Source organism: Coloeus monedula (assembly GCF_965178545.1).
Source record: "Coloeus monedula genome assembly, chromosome: 4".
NCBI classification, from domain to species: domain Eukaryota; kingdom Metazoa; phylum Chordata; class Aves; order Passeriformes; family Corvidae; genus Coloeus; species Coloeus monedula.
In genome coordinates, this window is record NC_138784.1 from 26,543,397 (window position 1) to 26,566,247 (window position 22,851).

At 44.6% G+C, this 22,851-nt stretch overlaps 1 protein-coding gene across 1 annotated transcript; it reads left to right on the forward strand.

Annotated features, from left to right (window-relative positions):
* The first annotated feature begins 47 nt into the window (after nucleotides 1–47).
* Nucleotides 48–22,423, forward strand: ACO2 (aconitase 2). The gene is made up of 18 exons (XM_082280164.1): nucleotides 48–183; nucleotides 5,819–5,961; nucleotides 7,027–7,285; nucleotides 9,434–9,526; nucleotides 11,419–11,577; nucleotides 11,788–11,938; nucleotides 13,219–13,323; nucleotides 13,585–13,676; nucleotides 13,960–14,065; nucleotides 15,178–15,335; nucleotides 16,389–16,462; nucleotides 17,147–17,258; nucleotides 17,434–17,556; nucleotides 17,779–17,934; nucleotides 19,925–20,116; nucleotides 20,951–21,083; nucleotides 21,396–21,517; nucleotides 21,925–22,423. The coding sequence occupies exons 1-18, from the start codon at nucleotides 148–150 to the stop codon at nucleotides 22,066–22,068; spliced, it is 2,358 nt and encodes a 785-aa protein (XP_082136290.1). The 5' UTR covers nucleotides 48–147; the 3' UTR covers nucleotides 22,069–22,423.
* The last annotated feature ends 428 nt before the right edge of the window (nucleotides 22,424–22,851 follow it).

Genomic DNA, 22,851 nt, shown 5'->3' on the forward strand with positions numbered 1-22,851 from the left:
CTCCGCGTGGCAGCCGACGACCCTCTCCCTGTCGTGGGTGTCCCCCTGCCAGGACCCTCGCGGCCACGCCCCCGGGCGCGCGCCGGAGATGTCAAAGGGGCCGCGTGACGCCATCTCGGCGCGACTCCATCTTTGTCAGTGAACAAAATGGCGCCGTACTGCGTGTTGGCGGCTCGGCTGAGGGTGAGCGGCAGCGGCGGGCGGGGCAGGCAGCGGGTAGGACGGGCGGCAGGGACTGCGGCGGGGACAAGAACACTGCCCGCTGGGCGGCCGGAAGGGCGACCGGCCGCCTGCAGTCTCGGGGCCGGGCCGTCCCCGCCTCCGCGTGTAGGTCAGCGTGTCCCCGGTGCGGCCCCACGCCCTGTTTCCATGGCGATGGCGGGGAGGCCGCGGCTTTGGCGGCGGCAGCGTGGCCGCTGCTCGGGCCCTGGGGCAGGGTGTCTCCCGCCGCCGGAGCCGGCCGGCCGTCAAGGTGAGCGCAAGGTGAACGGGGCGGCGGGGACGCGGCCTGGCGCCGCCACCTCCCCCGCCCACCCGAACCCTGCCGCGGTGCGCTGGGGTCGCTGTCAAAGCCCCGGGCCCAGCAGGGCAGAGAGCCCGAGGGCGCGGGCCTGAACGGTGAAATTAAAGGTCTTTCCCCGGGGCAGGCATTTTTCTTTCCCGCGTCTTGTATTACTTCCCCTTATAGGTGTGCGGCAGCGCAAGGTGACTTCTTGTTCTGTGTGTGAGCTGTCTTTTGGTTAGTTTGCTTCAAAAATTCTCCTTTTAATACAAACAGAGGCCCCTGGGTGACAAAGATGCCAGGGTCTCTGTATAAATGAGAACTACAAAGGCTGAAAAAGCAGGCAGGTCAGGCACATAAACTGCCTTTTTCCCCGGGGCAGTAATAGTGGCTCTCATAGTCTTGTCTGTGGTGACCTCTAAAACTCACCTTTGCCAGCAATATGATCTTGCCACAGAGATTCCCTTCCTTGAGACTTTGTTGTGTTTAATGTCTACTCAGTAATAAAGTTTTCATGATCTTTTAAAGCCTGGAAGGCAAATATCAGGTGCAATTTTCTTTTTAGTGTTGCTAAGGGATACAGAAGCCTTTGCTCCCTTGTGATAAAGGCAGGCCCTGTAACTTCTCAGTTTGCCACTTGTGACCTTGGCCAATGTGTTCCCCTTTCTTAGGGAAGTGAAGCAAGAATTTGGTTGGTGTTTAGTATTCTGAAAGTCCTTTGTGAATCTTAATTCCAGTTTTGTATTACTGTCTTGCTTTAGAGGTAGGTGTTTTAGAAAAAATATAGGATTTAAAAAATTTAAATGGAAGTACAGAATAGCACCGTTTCAGTTATGTTGCTGTATTTGTTCTTAGTTGTTAAATAGCTTTTAGTTTGTACTTTGAACAGAAATGACTAATAAAATGCAGGGAAATCCTTTATTAGGGTAATGAATTGGTTCTTGTTTAATGGTGTGACATTGCATGAGAACAAGCAGTCATTTGCTAAAATTAATATTGTGTGGTGCAAAACAAAGGCTATGCTGGCACAGTCAGTATGGGGAATTTAGTGTTCCAGGAGGTTGTCTTCTATTATCAGGCTCAGGGTGCATATTTCTTTCCCCCCTGTGAAGGACTAAATCTCTGATGGTAATCAAACATGCCTCTAGGTGATGTCTTTAGGGGGCAGGGGTTTTCTCTACTGTGTAGCAGCCTAGAGATGAATGAATATGAGCATCATCTTGTCAGTCACGGTGACAGTGCCAGCATTGCCCATGGCACATGTTACTAACATTGGTTCTGCTCACCTCCCATCCTGGAACTGTTTTGGAACTGGAGAGAAAGCTTCCCTCTGAGAGAAATAAATTGGAATTAGCCTGATTTGGACTGACTGTCCTATTTAAAGTATAGTTCTAATAGCCTCAAGGGTCAAGATCTCTTTTCTGCCTATATGAGATAATGCTTTTAGTACCATTCCATTTTTCGAGCCACATTGGCTGAAGATTGACTGAAAGGGAGGACTGTAAAGCACTAAACTGCCTGAAATATCAAGGGTTTGTTGAAGGCATTTTGGGTAAGTATTGCAATTATGCATGGGCAGCTTTGTGTATCTGGCAGAAATGTTGGCTGGGACTAAATGGATCTTCAGAACCATAATTTTGGTTGCTCTTTTGAGGTGGGTCTAGAAAATGAGCCTGCATTTACAATTTGATGATACCACGCTGCTTTTTGTTTTTAGGCTGAATCATGGTGAATGTTGGAAACTTGGCCAGTGTTCTTAGATCAGGGAAGATGAGGAAAGATGATATTTTGGGTTTCAGCTGGGATTTCTAGGACAGATTTCCCAGATAGGAGTGCACGTAACACAGTTGCTACTCTTTCGAACATGAGCTTTTGCTCACTGGGCTTGTCTGCCTTACTGGCTGCCAAAATGCAAGTTATTTTCTGAATTCGGTCTCCCCTTGCATCTGGACCATTCACTGTCGTGAGCTAAATGCAAGATAGGTACATTAAAATCTGTAAAGAGAAGTGTCGACTTCCTTACAGAGATTTCAGAAATAATGACCCATTTATTAGGCTGGTTTTCTTCTGTCTTCTAAGGAAGCTTTTCACCTCGTAAAATACCAATAGGCTTAGGAGCCCTGTAATAATTACTGCCATTCCTTTTACTGAAATTTGAACACTCATACTGGAATAAGGGATTCAATGCCAGGTGAGAGGAGGTCACTTGGCAGCTGTTTGGTCAGCCTGGAAATTAACAGTTCCTGGATAAAATGGAAAATGTATAGATTGCTTGCTGCCTACTTCCTGTGGCTGTTGGGCTCAAGGCAGTTCTCACTACTTATTAAAAAATGTCATGGAAGCCCCCACAAAGCACTACTAGATTGCCTCTCAGAGAAGAGTGAGAGGGAATGAAGCTGGCAATTGTCAGGCTTATGACTTTTCCTTAATCTTGCAGTTCTGCCACCCTTTTTCTGAGGATGCAATAGAAAAAGGTCAGGCATGGAGAACAGACAGGTGTGATGAGTGATATATTATAGATTCTTCGTGAGGAGAGATCAGATTTTTGAACCAGGCAGTGTATGCTGTTGCTTGGTGGTGGTGATGGAGCCTTAGGCTTGGTGAGTGCCAACATGAGAACAACCATATTGAATCAAATTAATTCCCAGCAGAAATATGGGATTAGATTTATATCCTAGTAAAATGAAGATGGAACTTTTTTAATAGGTGCCCTTTAAATTCTTATGTAGAGAAAAATGGTTCTCTAGTCTCTTGAAGCTGACTGGCCTAGGCAATTATTCTCCCTGGGTCATTTTGACCATTACAGAAACAGACCTTCAGTTTTCCAGTCCTCTCCAGGTTCAGACAGAATCCTTCACCTTAAGCAGGCTCTCTTCCTGCTTCTTGTAGCCTGAAGCTGTGGTCAGCAGCAGTCAACTACTTTGTATTGCTGATTCTGCGATTACCAGCTGAACGCTGACATAGTATTAGAAGAAATACTACATTTCCTTGTGCCATTTCATGAAGTGAAAAGATCCATAGACATGTATGTTCAATTGGAAAAGATTTTGCCTGAATTTTGTTTGAAAAGTTTTGTTGTACCTCCTTTTGGAGAGCCCTGCTTCAGATTTCTATTTTAATCAGCTTTGGTCTCAGGCAAGACTAAGTTGCTATGAAGCCTCTACTGTTACTTCTATTTGCATATCTGTTCTTCTCTATGATGAATTAAGAAGAAATTACTACATTAAATCTAAACACATTTCCTGGTCTGGGGAAGAGATTATTTTTCCATGAGCAGTGATTAAATGACTCTGTGTTTTTTCCAGCCACTCCAGCAGTTGTAGACTATCACAAGACAGTGAATATCTTGTGAGGTAAAAGAAAAAAAAACAAAACCCAAACGAAAACCAAACAAAAACCCCCATCAGAACAAAGCAAACATAAAAGTTATGTGGCTACTAGTAAAGAGCAGCTTTGCCTAGTTTGTATGCTAAACAATGAGAAGCTGGGTGGTGTTTGATTTGGTTTGGGTGGTTGTTTTGGGGTTTTTGGGGGGGGGTGGTTTGGGGAATTTTTGCTGGTGGAAGAAGGAAAGGTCTCAAAGTGTAACACCTGTGATAAATTCTGGAAGTTCTAAGCTTAAAGTGCAGCACAGTGAAATCTGATGACTAGGTTTCCCATGCATTCCTGAAGGAGCAGTGCCCTTTTTGTACCACCAGGTTCATTTTCCTCAGATATTCTTTCATGAAAGAGGTGTGCAGCTGCTGTAGGTCTGTACTGCTTCTACCAAAAGCTCTTTGTATAATGGCTTAGGATAGTTTGGTAAAAATGCAAGCTGCACCCTTATTGCTAGTGTGCTGAGCAGTGTGATCTTGCCTAGTTTTCCTGAAATTTTTGTTATGAAGGATGCTAACAAGTGTTATCAAAAAGACAGTAAAACAAGAGACTTGGCTAAAAATTGATGATGTCTCTTTGATCATGATTATTTCAGGCAATGTATTCAATGCTAGTAACAAGAAAGCTGGAAAAAATATTCACAGGGAAACATTAAAATGCTTGAACAGGTTAAAAGAATTGACTAGGTATTTTTGACAGTGCAAAAACAATGGTAGGTACAATGATTGTGTTCTGAACGAGGAATATTTGCTGATTTACAATCACACATACAAAAGGGGCGTTTAGTGTAATACCGCCACATTTATTAACCTGTACTTATCAAAACTTTGTAACTCTGAAGTAGCAAATGAATAGAAAAAGTAGGATTAAGATTAAAGTATAATACTGGAGGAGGAGGAGGAACTCTTGTCTTCAGTCTGTTTCCAGACTTCTAATGCTGATGAGTGAGACTTCGAAAGCATGTAAGAAATGCATGTGCCAAATCCTTGGAAGTTTTTATGGAGGCTGCTGTCTGACTCAGTTTTCAAAGCAGCGTGAGAGCTTTTAGCCCTGGGCACTGACCTGTCTCTTTCAGGTCAGGTGCTATAAAGGTGCCTCGCCATAGCCTGCCCTTCTCCTGTGTTCCAAGAAAATGTCTCACTGTGGAGGCTGCCTAGTGAAATTTGGGCGCTTTTTTCCTCTGGCATTTTCTGCTGATGCATTCAGCTCACAGTACAGTTCACCTGTCATGCAATTAACTCACCTGTAGGGTAAGTGCAAGGCTTTTTGGAGGTGAAAGGTGAAGGGTGCCTTTGTGAGAGTGAGGAAAAGAGCACCTGGATCTGTGCAGCCTGCTTGGTGGAGCTGGTGCGTTTTTCCCACATCTTGCTTCTCCTGCTTTGTGTTACATTGTAGACCAGGTTTGTACACCAAAGTCTCCTGATGTGGAAATTTACTAAGCTTTGTAGCAGTCTGCGGGGACCTGCCTAAGAAACTTAGTATGTGATGGTGGAACAGAGGCATGTCCACTCAGACCCATGCTGTGTCACCTGCCACTCCTCTAATGTCAATGCCAGAAAGCAAATGCAAACCTGGGGTTAGTTTGCTGTAGAAACGGCATCGGCTCTTCTGTGCCATGGCTCTGATGTGTCAGGAGTATGGCAAACTGGTGTTTGCTCGAGAATTGGCTCAGCATTGCCTGAAAGCAGATTTCTCATTTGAAAGCATAAGGCATATGGTGCAACAAATGCTACCTGTTCTGGGTAACCTGGTGTCTCACTGTTTAACATAATATGCAGTATTGTACGATGAAATGTATTTGGGTGCCTTTAAAAACGCTTGCAATTTCTCTGTTCCTCAGTCTATGAAATCCCATTAACAAAAACTGAAAAACATTTTTTATTGATATGTTACAGAAATTCACTCTGCAAGGTTCCAGTGCTAATACTCTCCTTTTTTCAGCATGCCTTGAATAGCGGGGTACGACGCTACCATGTTGCTCCTGTCCTGTGCCAGCGGGCCAAGGTGGCCATGAGCCACTTTGAACCTAATGAATATGTAAATTATGAAAAGCTGGAGAAGAACATCAACATTGTCCGTAAGAGGTAAGAGTGGAGAAAGGAAGATGGGAGGGGTCAGTGTTTTGAGTTTAGCTCTGCAATGACAGGAGGGGAAGAAAACGATGTTGTGGGGCCCTGGCATAAGGAATGTTTACCAGGGAAAGCAGCATTGAACAGTGGCACTTGTAAATATAGTGAAGCACGAGTTGTAGTGTCTCCACATAGTGGTGGGGCACTATGGGAAGGGTTGAAGGATATGATGAAGCACTGCAACACTCAGAGAACCAGGCCAGTGCTGAGGAGGTGCTAAAAATGGCTTCATCTTCTTTGTTTAATGCCCTTGTTAAGGAGTCTTTGCATTGGCCCTTGCTTCTTTCTGAGGCAGCAGCGCGTGGGCAGTGGTTGTTATAGGCTAATGCTTCTTTGCACTGTGTTTCAAGAGTAAGTGTCCTCCTGTGTTCTGCTCTAGGTACTAGGAACAAAGGGCTAGGAATTCATAGCATATGTAAACATAGTGACCTTAATCTGCTGATAGAGGCTTGTGTGCCTGTTAAATTGTCATTCCTGCCCCACTTACTGTGGCAGTGGTTTGTATGACTTGTCCTTCAGTCTTTGTGTCCTTTTTTAAATGTGGTAGCTCTCATTTCAAGTTGTTGTGTTAATTTAGTTACTTCTCAGATGATCTCACTACATACATAAATAGATTCCTCAACTGATGCAGGACGAAAGGTCTGAGGTCACGAAACCCCACTTGTATTTGCTGTGGGATCTGGTATTAGTGAATTGAGTCTGACCTCTGTCTCACCTCTACATTTGCTGTCCTGAAGTGTGACTCAAGAAGTGAGCAGTCAATGTTTCTTTTACAGTGTAGGAAGATTAGAAAAGAAAGCATAAAATGACATCAATTCATATATTTTTGAATTTTATGAACTGAACCCTTGTTTTAGCCATGTGCCAGTTAATATTTTAGTGCTGTAAGAAGAGCATGGAGGTTTCTGTGTGCTAATAGGTCTTAATAGTCTGAGCAATATAGGTAAGTGTTCTGTTACATGCTTAAAAGGGCAAATGTTGAAGTACACAAGATGCAGATACTAAAATTATTCTCCCTAGGCTTGACCGCCCTCTGACCTTGTCTGAGAAGATTGTATATGGACACCTGGATGACCCAGCAAAACAGGAGATTGAGCGCGGCAAGACCTATCTGCGCTTACGGCCAGACCGTGTGGCCATGCAGGATGCCACAGCTCAGATGGCAATGCTTCAGTTCATCAGCAGCGGGCTGCCAAAAGTGGCTGTGCCTTCCACCATCCACTGTGATCACCTCATTGAGGCACAGTCAGGTGGTGAAAAGGATCTTCAAAGAGCCAAGGTCACTATTGCAGAGACTTAACTTCTGTCTGTTTGAGAATGTCCTTCCAGTTGAAGGAAGAGCTTATTTTAATTTTTTTCCCAGAAGGACAGCCGGGAATCAGCTATGGTAACAGATTGCCTGGGCTGGTCAGCTGTGTAGGTCAGATGCAGTGAAGAAACAGACTAAATGGATTTTTGGGAGTTTATCAGCTGAAATTCATCCATGACATGGTTTAAAGGACCATGAATGTAGGAAAAGCTAGTCTTAAGTTGTTAGTGATGGAAGCCCAGATCATGTGTGTTCTGGAGAGAGAAGATATTTCAGCTAAAGGAGAGAAAAAAATTGATTTTGAAGGGAAAAAAAGGAAGTCAGATTACTCTATGTTACAGTATGGCAGTGTGAAAAACTTAATGAACATATGTCTGCATTGCACTGGTGTATCCTGTGAGGGGGAGGCAAGCAGTTACTTTCCCAAACCATTTGCTTGTGATTATCTGAAGAGCAATAACTGAATCATGTGCAGCTTTCACGGCTCATGAGGATAGTATAAATGTGTGTAAAAGTATGGAGGATGTTGGGTTTTATTTGGGAATTTCAAGGTGGTGTTTGTCCAACTGCTGATTCACTGCCATTTTAAGGTTTTCTACCCACTGTTTTACTGTTTATTCCTCCCCAAATGAGCTTCTGTAATATATAGACACATTTATCTCTGACCAACATACCACAGTGCATCTGCCAAGGAAATCTTGTTAGTCCAAGTGGACTTAGCCTAAGTCCACTGTCAGAGCCAGGAGTTGCATCTTGAATGTTGATACCAGAATTTAGAAACAGTAAACAGGGGTCAGCTGTATTTTAAGATTTTAGTCCATATCTATTCTCAGAAACTCCTGGTGTTGAAGTATCTGCTTTTGGCTTTCTTCAGTGGGCCACAATAAAGCAACTTGCACTACTTGGGAGTGATTTTGGGGAGTTCTTGCTCTGCTTGTCTCAGTCCTAAGTTGTGCAATTAACAAATTGAGACTTAACTAAATCAGACGGTTTCTTTTCTCCCATTCACCTCCTGTTTTCCTCTTTCCCCTATTCCTGCATTTATTCTCTATAGTGCAATTATATTTGCTGCAGCCCTGAACTGAGCCGAGTCCCTCCTTTGCCATCCACTCTGAGCAGAGCAAGTAAAGGTCCTGCCTTCTTCTGACTGGCTTCTGCTGCTGCCAGTTGGCACACAATGAATGCTGGCAGGCCAGAGGGTGGTTTGGATTTACTGGGGGAGGGATGCACAAACAGAGTGGAGTGACCCAACTCCCAGTGGAAAACGAGGCTTAAAGAGCTGCTGCTGCCTCATGGGAAACTTCAGCAAATGTGTGCTGAGACAATTCTTCAATTATCTCGTTTCCCCTTTCCCTTTATTCTGAAGCTTAGCTGCATGAGAACAGTCTTTAAGAAATTCTCTCCTTCTAGTGCTTATCTTATCTACTCCAGCACTCCTCTGCCAAGAACTGTTAGGATATAATAGTGTCATACTTCCTTGGCAACCATGGTTTTTCTCACAAGCAATTTTCACGGTGTGACCTCCACCAATAATGGTGACAGTGCAGCAAGAAAGGCAGCATTGTGTGAGTCTTAAAGAGGGGACTCGCTAGAATGACAAATGACACTCACCAAATCCCCTGGCAGTGAACAACTTCCAGTTTCCTTTCCTAATCTGTAAAAATAAAGCCAAAATAGTTATCTAAGGGGTTTGAAATGTTGCCAAAGCATCTGTATAGGAAAAAGAACACCTGGTAGAGAAGGAAGGAGGGGCTAGAATGAGTGAGGGAAACAGGTTAAAAAAAACCCCTGAGAATAGAAAAAGTGAGCACAGCATTTTTAAATGCCTTACTGGCAGGATTTTCCTTAAATTGTGCTGTCTGGAATTAGAAACTAGAAAAAAAGATGCTTTTAGTAGAGCTACAAGTGGGATGAAATTAAATGGCCTGTTACAACTTTCTGTCAAACAATCTTAACCTTTTGGTTTTAAAAATGATGTGTGCCTCCCTCCAGCTGCTGTAAAACTGTGACGCAAACTACAGGCAGGCATGTGAGAGAAGGGAACGTGTTTGAACAAGCTTTTGATGTATGGAAGAACAAAATGTGGTACTAATGGTCTGTGCTTCCCTGTGTGAATAGGACATAAACCAGGAGGTGTACAACTTTCTAGCAACGGCTGGTGCCAAGTATGGAGTGGGATTCTGGAAACCTGGGTCAGGAATCATTCACCAGGTAAAGTGTGTGTGTTTGCAGTCTTTGAACGTGCAATGGGTCTTCTTCTTTAGGGTGGAGAGAGAGCTCAAGTGCAAACCATTAGAGAATTTCACCAGTTTAGGGAAACAACTTGATTTGCTCGAAGCAGGTGAGGTTTCTTACTTGTGCCCCTCTCAGTTATCTTGACAACAGTGGGGTTTTTTTCAAGGTTATTTTGGTCAAACTGTAACCTGATGTCCGATTAGGTAGTGCCAACAGCATGCCATGTGAATCACAGAAGCTTGAAATACCTTAACAGCTTGTGGGCTGGCTCCTCTTAGTACAGTTGAGACAGTAAGGTGATGCCATGGAGCTGGCTACATAGGGTTAATGTGAATTGCTTTTGGTGGTAAGGAAAGCAGCCTTGGGAACGTACTTTTTTTAGGGTTATTATGTATGCATTTAGTTCCATAAAACCCAGAAGAGTATATGAGGACAAAACAGAGCAGCATACTTCAAGTACTCAAGAATGGCAACACATAAGGAGTTGCTAGGTGAATTTGAATAAAATGCAAAACAGTTTCCAAGTCTGAGATTCTCTTGTTATTACACTTGGATCTAAAAAAGGATATGAACAGTCCCAAGATAACTTACCACTTAATGAGGCTTTTTGTTTTTTTAAAATCAACACGTCTGTCAGGATGTCCCAGGATGTGGTTGGTTTGCTTTGAGGGTCCAGTAGTCATTTTTCATTGTTCCTCTGAGTGTCAGACAGCAAAAGTTGAAGAGCAGCATGAAGCAAAAGGAGTGGAGAGGAGAATGGATGACTGGCAAACATCCTGTCAGCAGGGAACTTGTGACCAGGTGCAGTCAATAGCTCTCTGCTATGTTTTCTTAGCCACAAAATGAGTTACTAAGGTTACCTTAACATGACGCAACAGATGAACTCTTCAAAAGGTTATGGGAACACCTCGGGTCATTTGTGTTCTGAAAGCACTCGTAACATCTGTCACGCGGCAACATAGCTTCGTGCTGTGGTTACCAGTCTCTGTGTGGCTGACTTTCTCTGGCTGGAGGAAACTGGTCCTGTTGTATAGCTTCAGAGTACAGCTCTGCCAAAGTGAGGCCTTGAGTGTGACCTTTCTCACACAAATACATTAATGTGGCTACAAGGATATAAAGCTGACAGTTCTTGGTGGTTTTGGTAAAGGACCACCTTAGTTCTGTTCTGTGATGCATGTGCTGTGAGTTCTGTGCTTCCCAGAAGGGCTGTCCTTAGTGCTGGTGTGGCACATACGCAGTAAGTTCATTAGCTTGAGTTCTCTGCAGTGTTGCTACCACAGAAAACTCATTTTTTCATTGAAGAATGATTTTGTTAATATTTGAAAAGTCTTGCACAAAATCAGTAGCAGCAATAAGGGAAGGGCAGCCTCTTGGTGTCTTGGGGAGAAGTTTTTCTATGTAATTAAGTTTTTGCTGGCAGCACGGATTGGAGGAGTCTGTTGGTATTCTACTGCTGTGGGAACATAAAGGCTACAGAAGGTCTCTCTAGCATTGGATAAGTGAACTGACTTGCTCAGCTGTTAATTAAGGTATGGAGATTATGGAACAGACTCTTGAGCCCTAACAAAGGTGGCACCTTAGCAAAAGCCTAAACTGGAAGGGAAAAAAGGAGATTGTTTTCTAATTTTTTTTCTTCTTCTGGGATGAGCAAGGATCCTGGGGCTGAGACTTGCTACCTTGTTCTGTCATTACATCCTCCACATGGAGTTTGAAATAGAATTTCCAATCCAACCCAAATTCAGTTGTTTTCTTGCTACTGAAATCTGCAAATACAAACTGGTCTAAACTTTTGTTCTTGTTTTCTTTCTGCTGTCTTCCCACTCCTTTCCCAAGAAACAAGCGAGCAAACAATCCATTTTTATTTTCAGATAATTCTGGAGAACTACTCCTACCCTGGGGTTATGCTGATCGGCACAGATTCACACACCCCCAACGGAGGTGGCTTGGGGGGAATCTGCATTGGTGTGGGTGGAGCCGATGCTGTGGATGTCATGGCAGGAATCCCTTGGGAGCTCAAATGCCCAAAGGTAGGAGCAGAAGGAATACTAAGCTTTGGTGCCAAGGATGAAATGTATGATGTGTAAGGAGCATTGATATCCAAGCACTATGTATATAAGGCACCAGATACCACTGCAGTCTGACAGGAATATACCCCACAGGAGAGCTATATACTGTTCCTTTCTGACAGGAAGTGATGTCAGTGTCTTTAATTTTTTTCCCTCATTGATGTTGCTCAGGTTATTGGTGTAAAACTGACTGGCAAGCTCTCAGGCTGGACTTCTCCTAAAGATGTGATCCTGAAAGTGGCTGGCATCCTGACTGTCAAGGGTGGAACGGGCGCCATCATTGAATACCATGGGCCGGGTGTTGATTCAATCTCCTGCACAGGTAAGTCAACACAGATCTCTTATCTGAGTGGATTGTTGGTGGAACTGGGTGTTGAGCTATCTATGGAGGCTGGGAAGGAAATCAAGCAAGAAGTACTAAATGTTCTCCCTTAGCCTGGCCCGGCAGTTTGTACATTGCAAACTGGGAGAGTGGTGTAACAAGATAGCACTCCCTCTCAGTGAAAAACTGACCTGTCTCCATTAAATCTTCTTGTGACTTTGAGAACGTGGGATGGTTAATTGTGAAGAATCCTGTAAGATGGTGCATCAGGATAAGAATAAGGGTGGATGTATTCCAGTGTATACTTAGAGGGTGGAGATGTCAGCAATAAAGGAATGACATTTTCATTTCAGCCTAAAATAGGCTGCGAATAGAAAAAAGAAACAGGTTAAAGGGAATATATGTGTGACAGCTGCTAAACAAAAAGCTATTTAGAAAAGCAAAGAGGGCAGAGGATAGACCAGAAAGCAGTTTGTAGTATGCAGTTGTGTAGTAGCTAATTGTGGGTCTTGGGTGCTGAATTTGAAATAGAAAAAATTGCAGTTCTCTGTAATGTGCTAGTTAGGACCAAATTACAAGAAATGTTCCTTCCTTTGGCTTGAAGTGCAGCCTTCAAGCTGGACTTCTCTCAATTTGCATGACTTGGCTACAACTTGGAATACTTGATTTTACAAACTGAGAGCAATTTGGGATTTTTCTTCTATGAAATCAGAGGAATTTGATATCTGTTTCCAGCTTGTTAAATGTAAATCAGGAGCTTCTACAGCTTCATTGCTGTATCCTTGAACGGGATGGTTGATCCCAGTGCTGGGAGCAAATATTTGGGGTTTTTTTATTGTGTTCCATCACTGGAAGCATTTTATTCAGCCATATTAAATTTCTCACAAATGTCTGGCTCCTCCAGGAAAGATAAATGAGATGGTAGGGAGGGATAGGACACCCATTGCAGGTAGCAGAGACACTGCTCACTGCTGTAAATTATTTGGTGCTCTGTGCAGACAAGGGTTCCTTGTTATCCCTTCCAGTATCTGCAGGTATCAGTGCAACTTTTGGCTCATTCCTTCCACAAGAGTCTGGTCGCAGGCACTGTATTGGTCAGAAATGTATGGGGCTGAGCCAGCCATCGTGTTGTCAGTGTCCTCTCAGCTGTGGGTTTAGGTTTCTGTGGCTGATGCCCTGATCTCTCTTAGCTTTGCTGTCTTTTGCATGTACTTACTTTTGGAGAATTGGGTGGCCTTGGACTTTCTCATTTGACCCGTGGTCTTCTCCCACTTCTCTAGGAATGGCAACAATCTGTAACATGGGGGCTGAAATCGGAGCTACCACGTCGATCTTCCCTTACAACGAACGCATGAAGAAATACTTGGGCAAGACTGGGCGAGCTGGTAAGAGGGTTTGGGGGTTGAAGTGGGTAGAAGTATGGGTTCAAGTGAAGGTGTATTCTGGGAGCAGTATCCTCCTACAGTGTTGTCTGATGTGACTTTTGACCTTGTGTGGTCCTGTGGGTCATCTGATACGAGTAGAGAGCCTCTAGGTGAAGTGGCTGGGCAACTCTGCAGTGGACTCCCTGTGTTTAGTTGTTCTAGACTTTTTCTTCTCCCTCATATTTGCTGCACTTTTCAGATCTTGCCTCTTTCTTATTCCAGATATAGCTGCACTAGCGGATGAATTCAAGCAACACTTGGTACCAGATTCTGGTTGTCAGTATGACCAGGTGATAGAAATCAACCTCAGTGAGGTAAGACTTCCTTTCTTCTTGCCATCTTAGATGCTGTGACATGACTCTGCTTTGTGTGAATGAGGACCAAGCTGAGAGTTGGATGCAACACCCCTGGTGCTGTGCTAGAACATGTGAAATACATTCAGGTCTGCTTCACTGACAGCTTGTGCTCCAGTGTTCATGTAGGAGAATCCTAGTTAAACAGCTTCCAGATAGAGCTATGAAAGGAATTGATTTGCTGCTGTGTTTTGGGGTTATTCTTTGCTACTGTAATTTCTGACTTTGTCACTGTTTCTTAAAGCTGAAACCGCATATCAATGGACCTTTCACACCAGACCTGGCGCACCCTGTGTCAGATATTGGTGCTGTGGCAGAAAAGGAGGGCTGGCCTGTTGATATCAGAGTTGGTGGGTAGCATTTGCTCTTTCCTCTGCCTTCATACTTGTGGCATGAATATTGCTGTCTTGGGATAAGCTGTTGGTCACATAGCTTGGGATCCAGTTTTTTCACTGCTGCTGTATGTCCTTTGACTTTGGTGCAGTGTCGTCTCTTCATGGCCGTATGAATTTGCTGGGAAAAGTAGTGACCACATGGGCCAAGTGTGTAGGATGAGATCCAGGACAGTAGGAGGGATTTTAATCTCAAGAGGTAGACTAGGTTTTCTTCCATTTTTGAAACCTTTGAATGTTTGGATTGACAGGAGTGTCACCCATTGAAGATCACTTCTGTTAAAGGTCTGTGGCGTGGATTTGCCTGTTGCAGAGATTTGTCAGGAGCATGATTGTCAGCACTCCCAGCAGCTGGCTGTTGAGCTCTTGGGAGATAGTAAAGTTAGTACTTGCTGTCCTAAAAAGCAGGCTTGGGAATTTATGTACTTGCTTTTGGGATGGTAACTTGTGGGCTGGCTTCTCAACTGTTGCTCCTGGAGTGGAGGGAGGAATGAAAAGAATGGAAATACATTGTAAAACCACATACCAGGTGGGAAATGTATTATATGATAGTGTTACAAATAGGATACAGTTACAGCAGCTGTAACTGAAAGAGAGTTCATATTTTGCTGCTTAATGCCAGAATGCTGTCAGAATGGTACAGGATGTCCTCGTGTGGTCTTCATACAGTAAAAAAGATGCTTTCTTTTCATCATTTCCTCCGTTTCTTGCCATCTTGATTTGAAGCCTTTTTTGTCTTTGTGGAACAATACCTCTCTTTGGTAATTTGCTTAACCAAAGTGCAAGTAGGTGACACTCAGGTCTTGTAAAACAACAACCTAGTTAGGTTAGACTAGTGACTGGGTAGTGTGTTCTGACTGTGCAACCTCCAGAGCTGTACAATGGACTGCTTGTGACCACAGTATATTGCTGGGAGGCTTGGCAGTGTTAGTACCTGAAACCCTTTCAGATTCCTTGTCAGCAGAAAAGGTGGTTGTCCCTTGTTTCTTCTTCTGGGAGACGGGTCAGGGAGAATCTTCCAAGTACCAGGGCTGCAGTAACCACCACCCTGTTTCTGTCAAACACCACAGGCTTGATTGGCAGCTGCACCAACTCCAGCTATGAGGACATGGGACGCTCTGCAGCGGTGGCAAAACAGGCACTCGCACATGGATTGAAGTGCAAATCCAAGTTCACAATCACACCAGGCTCAGAGCAGATCCGTGCCACCATTGAAAGAGACGGTTATGTGAGTATGGCTGCTCTTTGCACTTCCAAACAGAAAGGGTTAAATTCTTCAGGACAGTGCTCAGGGGGCCAGAGTTAATTGATGGAAACCTCTTAAACTTTGTCTTCACTTATTGCTGGAGGCGCAATTACTGATGCAGTAACTGGCTTTGTGCTACTGTGCCTGTGGGTCCTGCCATCACCTTGACAGTGTTTTGACCTGGTATCTTTACTACCTGGGCATATAAGAACAGGATTAGAACTGAACAAAGCTGAGCCAGTTGTCAGGAGCTGGGGCCCTGAGGAGATAACAGTATGCATAGCAAGGGATGTCTCATGCTCCTGGGATTCTGTAGATGGCCATTGCTGACAAAGGGTTGCAATCCACTTTTATCCCAATATATAAAGAGAGCACACCCTTTGGAAGGTGGTTCCCAGTTTAGACCAAACTTACAGCAAAACTCATATTGGCTTTAAAAGGAATGTTTCTGTTGAGGAACCATTACCTACTTTCTCCCTTTTTTCTGTGCAGAAAATGTTGTTTTAATTAGTTTTACTATTTAGTAAATGTTAGCTGCTGTCATTGTGTGAGGACCAAGTCTTTACATATGGCTATGTCCAGCCAATGCTTAATGGCTCTTCCAACCAAGTCCTACCTTTCAACTCATACCTTTCCTTACCAGCTGCCCCCTTAACTGAGCTGTTTGCTGAGTAGACTGAGCAGGCACACATGCTTGCCAGTTCTCTCCTTACATGGACAGGAAGTCCATAGAATATTAATCAGACCAGACACTGCCCTTCAGTCACATATCTGTAAGTAGCTGCATTGCTCAAGATTAAACAGGTAGAGAATGGAAACATCATGGCCAGTCATCCTGTGCTCTGCCCCAGTGTTAACTTGCAGTCTCACTGGGGTCAAACCCCATGTATTTATAAAGGTAACTCAAAACTGAAACAAGGAAGGGAATTTTCTCAGGCTTGGTGGTTCTTTTTAGTGTCTTCTTCCCCTGAAAGAGCAACCCCAGAAAATTATTCCAGGTATTCTACCAGTAACAAAGTTGTTCTCTGCCCCCAGGCAAAAATCCTGCGAGAAGTTGGAGGGCTGGTTCTTGCCAATGCTTGTGGGCCATGCATCGGCCAGTGGGACAGGTAAAATGAAAGATGGACCTCACTCTAGCTTTGTATCTTTTAGCTCCCAAAATGCTCTGTGAAGCTGGATTTGATTGTAAGTACAGCCCATGGGGAATTAAATGTTTAAAAACCAACTGGCCATCTGATAGGCACTGGAGGAGGAGAAAATAAGGACTGCAGATTTATATTGAGCCTTTAGGTGAATGAAGCTGCAGAATGGACACACATTCTGGAGGCTTTTTTTAGTAGGCAAAGAATGGGGAGAGAGGTTTGTTGTCTGTGAGAGAGTGGACTGGAGTTTGTACGGTCCTTTTAAAATAGGAGAAGTGAATCGGTCCAGCTTCAGTCATTGGAGTGGCAGGGAGAATAATTCCCAACAGAAGGGATGGGAGGCACATTCTTATGTTGCTTAGTTATGGCTGACTGGGTAATCCAAAGGCAATGTACTTAGTTGATTGTTGTTGAGAGAGTTCAACAGTGAACAACATGGGCTGTGAAAACTACTGCAAGAATCAGTGTCTGACTTGGGTTTGCATTCATTCATTTTGGGTCTGTGCTTAAGGGAGGAAAACATGCCCAGGCACCAGCTCGTATTTCTAAGATAGTGATTGCTGCCAAAACCAAGCTGGGGGATTCTAGCAGTGAGACATCTAGAAGCAGTACTCCATTTGGATCTGATGGGCATGTTTGCTTCTTTCACAGGAAGGACATCAAGAAAGGAGAGAAAAATACAATAGTTACGTCCTACAACCGGAATTTCACGGGTCGCAATGATGCCAATCCAGAGACTCACGCATTTGTGACCTCTCCAGAGGTAAGAAACAGCCAGAGGAGGGGCTGTGGAATAGTTCAGGGTGCCTGCAGAAGAAGCCCAGTGTGCCTTGGTTAGTAGCTTGGCTGGTGGCTTTGAGACTATTAGATGTAGGATTTTCAGATGAAGATATGAGAGGTAGAATATGCCTTTAAATTTGTCTTTTTTTTTCTTTCAGATTGTCACAGCCCTGTCCATTGCTGGCACTCTAAAATTTAACCCTGAGACAGATTACCTGACAGGAGCAGATGGGAAGAAGTTTAAACTAGAGGCACCTGATGCAGATGAGCTGCCCAAGCTGGTAACTGCTCCATCTGGAGGCAGAGGGAGGGAAGACCTGACACTGGCAGTGGTGTATATGTACTGAGGGAATTTACATGCACTGACCTCTTTCTTGACATGGAAGAGGCCTCTTTCTTACATGGTGGTAGAGCTAGAATGGGTGCAGTTGCCTGTATTGGCTTGTTCTTCACATGCTATTGGGGATGGCTGAGGCTGATGATTTTCCTTTCTTCTTTGGAAGGAGTTTGACCCAGGCCAGGACACCTATCAGTACCCTCCCAAGGATGGCAGTGGTCAGCATGTGGATGTGAGCCCCACCAGCCAGCGCCTCCAGCTTCTTGAGCCCTTTGATAAGTGGGATGGCAAGGATCTAGAAGACATGCTGATCCTCATCAAGGTCAGGAACAAAGTGGGGGAGCATCAGCTATGACAGGTCTGCTTGAACAGGGGTTTGCACAGCAACTGCTAGAAGCTTTGGATGTGCCTTTGAGATACCTGATTCCCTCCCTTACAACCACATAGTTATGGAAAAGGAAGCAAGGGTCTTCCTTTCTTCCAGGTGTTTCCTTCTGATACTTTTTTCTGTTACAACTAAGTGACTCTTCTCCTTTGGGCTAGTGGTTTGCTAATACCATGCAAAAACAAGCTTGTTAAAGCATGTAATATGATCCTGCCCAGACCGTGCAGTCTGCAGAATTTGTCCCAGTTATAACCTGCAGTGGAAAGGTGGCTGGGTTCCTTAATTAGCATCTCTAATTCTGACTGTTCTAAGAAGTATTTTGTCTGAAATGAGGTCGTTGGGAACTTCTCATCCATCAGTACGCATGTTCTCTTCCCACTTTATAGAAAGAGAAATTATTTCACAGTTGTTAAACATTGCAATTTGGTCTTTCAATGGAGACATGGGTTTCTCCTCACTGCCTGAGGTGAGTTAACAGATGGAAGCGTCAGTTGATATGGTGAGGGGTTCTGAAATGCAATCCCTTATGAACTGACCTTTGGGAACATTCCTGATTCTCAGTGGCAGAGTTGGAGGTACTCCCAAGGGCCGTACTGCTACGCATAAGTTTTTGACACAGGCAATTCTTTTATAAGCGCTTTAGAACTTACCAGTTGGAAGGCCATTATCTCTGATTGGGAATGCTGTTCTTACAAGCTGAGAAGGCTTATGTGCAGTTTGGAAACTTAGAGGGTAACACTTGGCATCTTGTTGAAGTTGCCCAGCAGGGAGGCTGAGCTGTAGCAGGAAGGGCCTTAATTGCTTTTTGTACCTGAACAACCTGCTGCTGAGGGAAGTGAGGACACGGCAGGAGATGTCATGGCTAAGCTGATTTTTGTAATTTACTCTTTGGAAAAGTGATGTCCCTCTTATCCAACGCATGCAGAATGACCACTTTGTTCTGCTCTAGAGTGCCTTGATTCTATAACTGATGCACTTTTCTTGGGTTTGTGCCTTTGCAAAGAGATGTGATGATCACAGAATGGGTCAGGTTGGAAAGGACCACAGTGGGTCATCTAGTCCAACCTGCCTGTTCTAGCTGGGTCATCCCAGAGCACATGGCACAGGATTGTGTCCAGCTGGTTCTTGACTATCTCCAGTGAGGGAGACTCCACAACCTCTCTGGGCAATCTGTTCCAGTGTGTGGTCACTGCACAGTGCAGAGGTTCTTCCTGATGTTCAGGTGGAACTTCCTGTGCCTCAGTTTCTGCCTGTTGCCTCTTGTCCTGTTGCTTGGCACCACTGAGAAGAGCCTGGCTGCAGCCTCTTGTCACCCTCTCTTCAGATACTTAGAGATACTGTAAATGAGAGGTCTCCTCTCATTTGTCTCTTCTTGAGGCTGAACAGGAGATGCTCCAGTCCCTTAATCGCTTTTGTCACCCTCCCCTGGACCTGCTCCAGGAGCTCCAGGTCTCTCTGGTACTGGGGAGCCCAGAACTGGACACAGCACTCCAGATGTGGCTTCATTAGGGCTGAGTAGAGGGATGGAATCACCTCCCTTGACCTGCTGGCAATGCTCTTCCTAATGCACCCCAGGATACCATTGGCTTTCTTGGCCACATGGGCACACTGGTGGCTCATGGACAGCTTGTTGTCCATCAGGATCCCCAGGTCTTTCTCTGCAGAGCTGCTTTCCAGCAGGCTGCTTCCTCAGCCTGTGCTGGTGCATGGAGTTACTCTCCCAGGTGCAGGACCCTGAACCTGCCCTTGCTAAACTTCAGTTCTTCTCCGCCCACATCTCTAATCTGTTGAGGTCCTTTTGAAGGGTGCAGAGCCCTCTGGAGTATCGACCACTCCTCCCAATTAATGCTTCACAGTTAAAGGTGCTAAGGAAGGGTCAAGTACATTACTCCATCCTAAGACATTCTTCTCTTCTACTACACTTTAGGTAAAAGGGAAATGCACCACTGATCATATCTCTGCAGCTGGACCGTGGCTTAAATTCCGTGGCCATCTGGACAACATCTCCAACAACCTGCTCATTGGTGCCATCAACATCGAAAACGGCAAAGCCAACTCTGTGCGGAATGCATTAACCCAGGAGTTTGGCCCAGTCCCAGACACAGCCCGTTACTACAAGGTGAGATGTTCTCCTGACACATACATCTATTTTAAGAGGATGTTTACACTTTGGGCAGTCTGTGCCAAGAATAAGGATCTCACCCTCCTGCTCTCAAGTAACAGCAGCTGCAGATTTACTCGGCATTGAGGCATTTTCTTGGTACTTACTCTAATGATTGTGGTTCCTGTAGGAGATTTTGTCCCTACCTGCTGTGGGGAAGAGAGAGGAGGATCTCGTGACTCAGAGGGAACCAGAAATCACAAACGAAAGAGGAAGAACTTCTTTAGGCTCTGCACACCTTACAAGGCATGGGTGTCATCAGACTGACTAAATCTTGCCTCCTGGAATGCTTCACCTGTGACTAGTCTAATGTTTAAATAAATTACAGTCTTATCCCCTCTATTCTTTAACACTTGGCTTCAAATATCAAGAAATGTCCTTTTACCCTCTGGACAACTTGGCAGTTGTCTCAGATTGGCTCTTGCAGTAGAGAGAAGTTAAAATTTTCCATATCCCTCCCAGAAATAGAGCAGAGGTCATGGCTGGTGCAAACACTGGTCTGGCATAGCACTGTGGAAGGAGAGGTGGCAGGAAAATGAAGGAAAATATTTGCTCTGGATCCCAAGGGCAATCCTCAGCCATTGTCAGCAAGGATGGCAGTGCCTAACTGCTGTGAAGCACTTAACTCCTTTATTTCTCTCCTTTCTCAGAACCCAAGGGAGTCTTCTGGGAGACAGCACCATGGCATAGCAATGTCAGTGAAGTGCTGAAATTAGATGTGTGGGTGGGTATTTATTGTTAATTCCTTGCTTGAGTGGCTGCATAAATGAAAATCTGTGTCTTTTGTCACAGAAAATGGGTGTCAAATGGGCAGTTATTGGGGATGAAAACTATGGTGAGGGATCTAGCCGGGAGCATGCAGCATTGGAGCCACGTCACTTGGGAGGAAGGGTCATCATCACCAAGAGCTTTGCCAGGATCCATGGTGAGTCAGGCTTCCCCTATGGTCTTGTAAACAGGATGTGTTTGGTGTGAGTGGAAGTGGTGTTTATCTTGCCCAGGGCTCAACACGTACAGGCATGAACCCTCCCTGCTGAGAGACAGCAAGGTCCTTCCTGTCAGGAGTCCTGTTACATACCTAGTTAGATATGCCACAAACAAGGGATATGCTGATTTTGGTACAAAGATAGTAATTGTTGCTGGAGTAGGACTTGGAGAAGCACTGGGCAGCTAGAAGGTAATCCCACTTCCCTGGAGCAGAGTGTTAGAAGCGTGGTTGGTGGTTTGTTCTCCACAGAAACCAATCTGAAGAAGCAAGGTCTACTGCCTCTCACTTTTGCTGATCCAGCAGACTACAACAAGATTCATCCTGTGGATAAGCTAAGCATTGTGGGATTGAAAGACTTTGCACCTGGAAAGGTAACTGTCTGGGTGTCTTGTCATGGACTTGGGGCAGGGATGTGCCACTAATGGGGAACAGTGGTGAGTTGTGTGCTTGTGAGGCAGCACTGGCACTGATGAGCAGTGCAGCCTGCCAGCCAGGTGAGACATGGTGGGCTGGGAGATACAGGGCAGGTCAAAATCAGCGGTGTTCTGAATAGTTAAGAGAAACCTTTGTACGATAGTCTGAATTCCTGGACTTGTTGATTTAAGTATGAGTGTTCCTTAGAAGGAACTGCAACCTCACTTTTATGTTAAGATCCACCCTGAGCTGCAATTTTCCCTTTTCAGTCCTTTAAAACCATGTAGGAATTTTCCTGTGAGAAACTTCAGATAACCTTCTCCCTTGAAAGAGAAGGAAAAATAAAACTGTCTTCTTCCTTTAGCCTCTGAAATGCATCATCAAGCATCCCAATGGGAGCCAAGAAACAATCATGCTGAACCACACCTTCAATGAGTCGCAGATCGAGTGGTTTCAGGCTGGCAGTGCCCTGAACAGAATGAAGGAGCTGCAGCAGAAATCAAGCTAAGTGCGCACAATGCCCCAGTGCACTGGACTCGATTCAGCTTTGGCATTTTCATGAAAGTGCAATTCCATGCCTACTGTTGGAATAAATGTCTGATCAAATGTAACCATAGCTTCCTTTTTGTTATGGTACTTCCTCTTCACTGACACTATGAAAAGGGAGTGCAGCTAGGCTTACTTTTGTCTTTTAAATTCCCCAGCTCCCTTTTTCTATTTTGGCTCAATTTCAGTTCTCTCACAGTTATTTATATTTGGAAATAACCGGCTAAGGTGGGTTTGTCTGCTCAGTTGGTTGTTTTCTGCCCATTCACTTTACTGATGGCTAAAGACTTAAAATGAAAATAAAGAATGTGACCATCTCTTCTGCCATGTGTTATTGTATTCATCATCCTAATCCCTGTCAGTGTTGCTGGGAGGGTGGGAAAGAACTTCTTGTAAATCACTGCTATATGGACAAAAAACCCAAATCAAACATTAACTTAGCATGGTAAAAAAAGAGCCCTCACAGCTGTCCTGGACTGTGAACTCTTGACATTAACCTACTGCAGGCTACACTTGTGATTATGAGCACCTTCCCCCCTACATTCTGGTCCAGAGCAACATTTGCCACTATTGCAGCGATGACAAACTTGCAAAGAGCACCTGCTGCATCTGCTTTTCCAGCACTGCACACTTAGCTAGTTTCCTAAAGCACTACTTATAGCAGGAGATGGATGTTGAGGAGTCTCTCATGAGAACAGCACACAAAACCACATCACTACCACCTCACTACACTCTTGGGAGCCCT

Coding starts and splice junctions, on each gene's coding strand:
- ACO2 (XM_082280164.1), top strand. CDS start 148: ATGGCGCCGTACTGCGTGTTGGCGGCTCGGCTGAGG. Junction 11,939..13,218: donor TGATTCAATCTCCTGCACAG/GTAAGTCAACAC, acceptor CCACTTCTCTAG/GAATGGCAACAATCTGTAAC. Junction 17,259..17,433: donor CATTTGTGACCTCTCCAGAG/GTAAGAAACAGC, acceptor TTTTTCTTTCAG/ATTGTCACAGCCCTGTCCAT.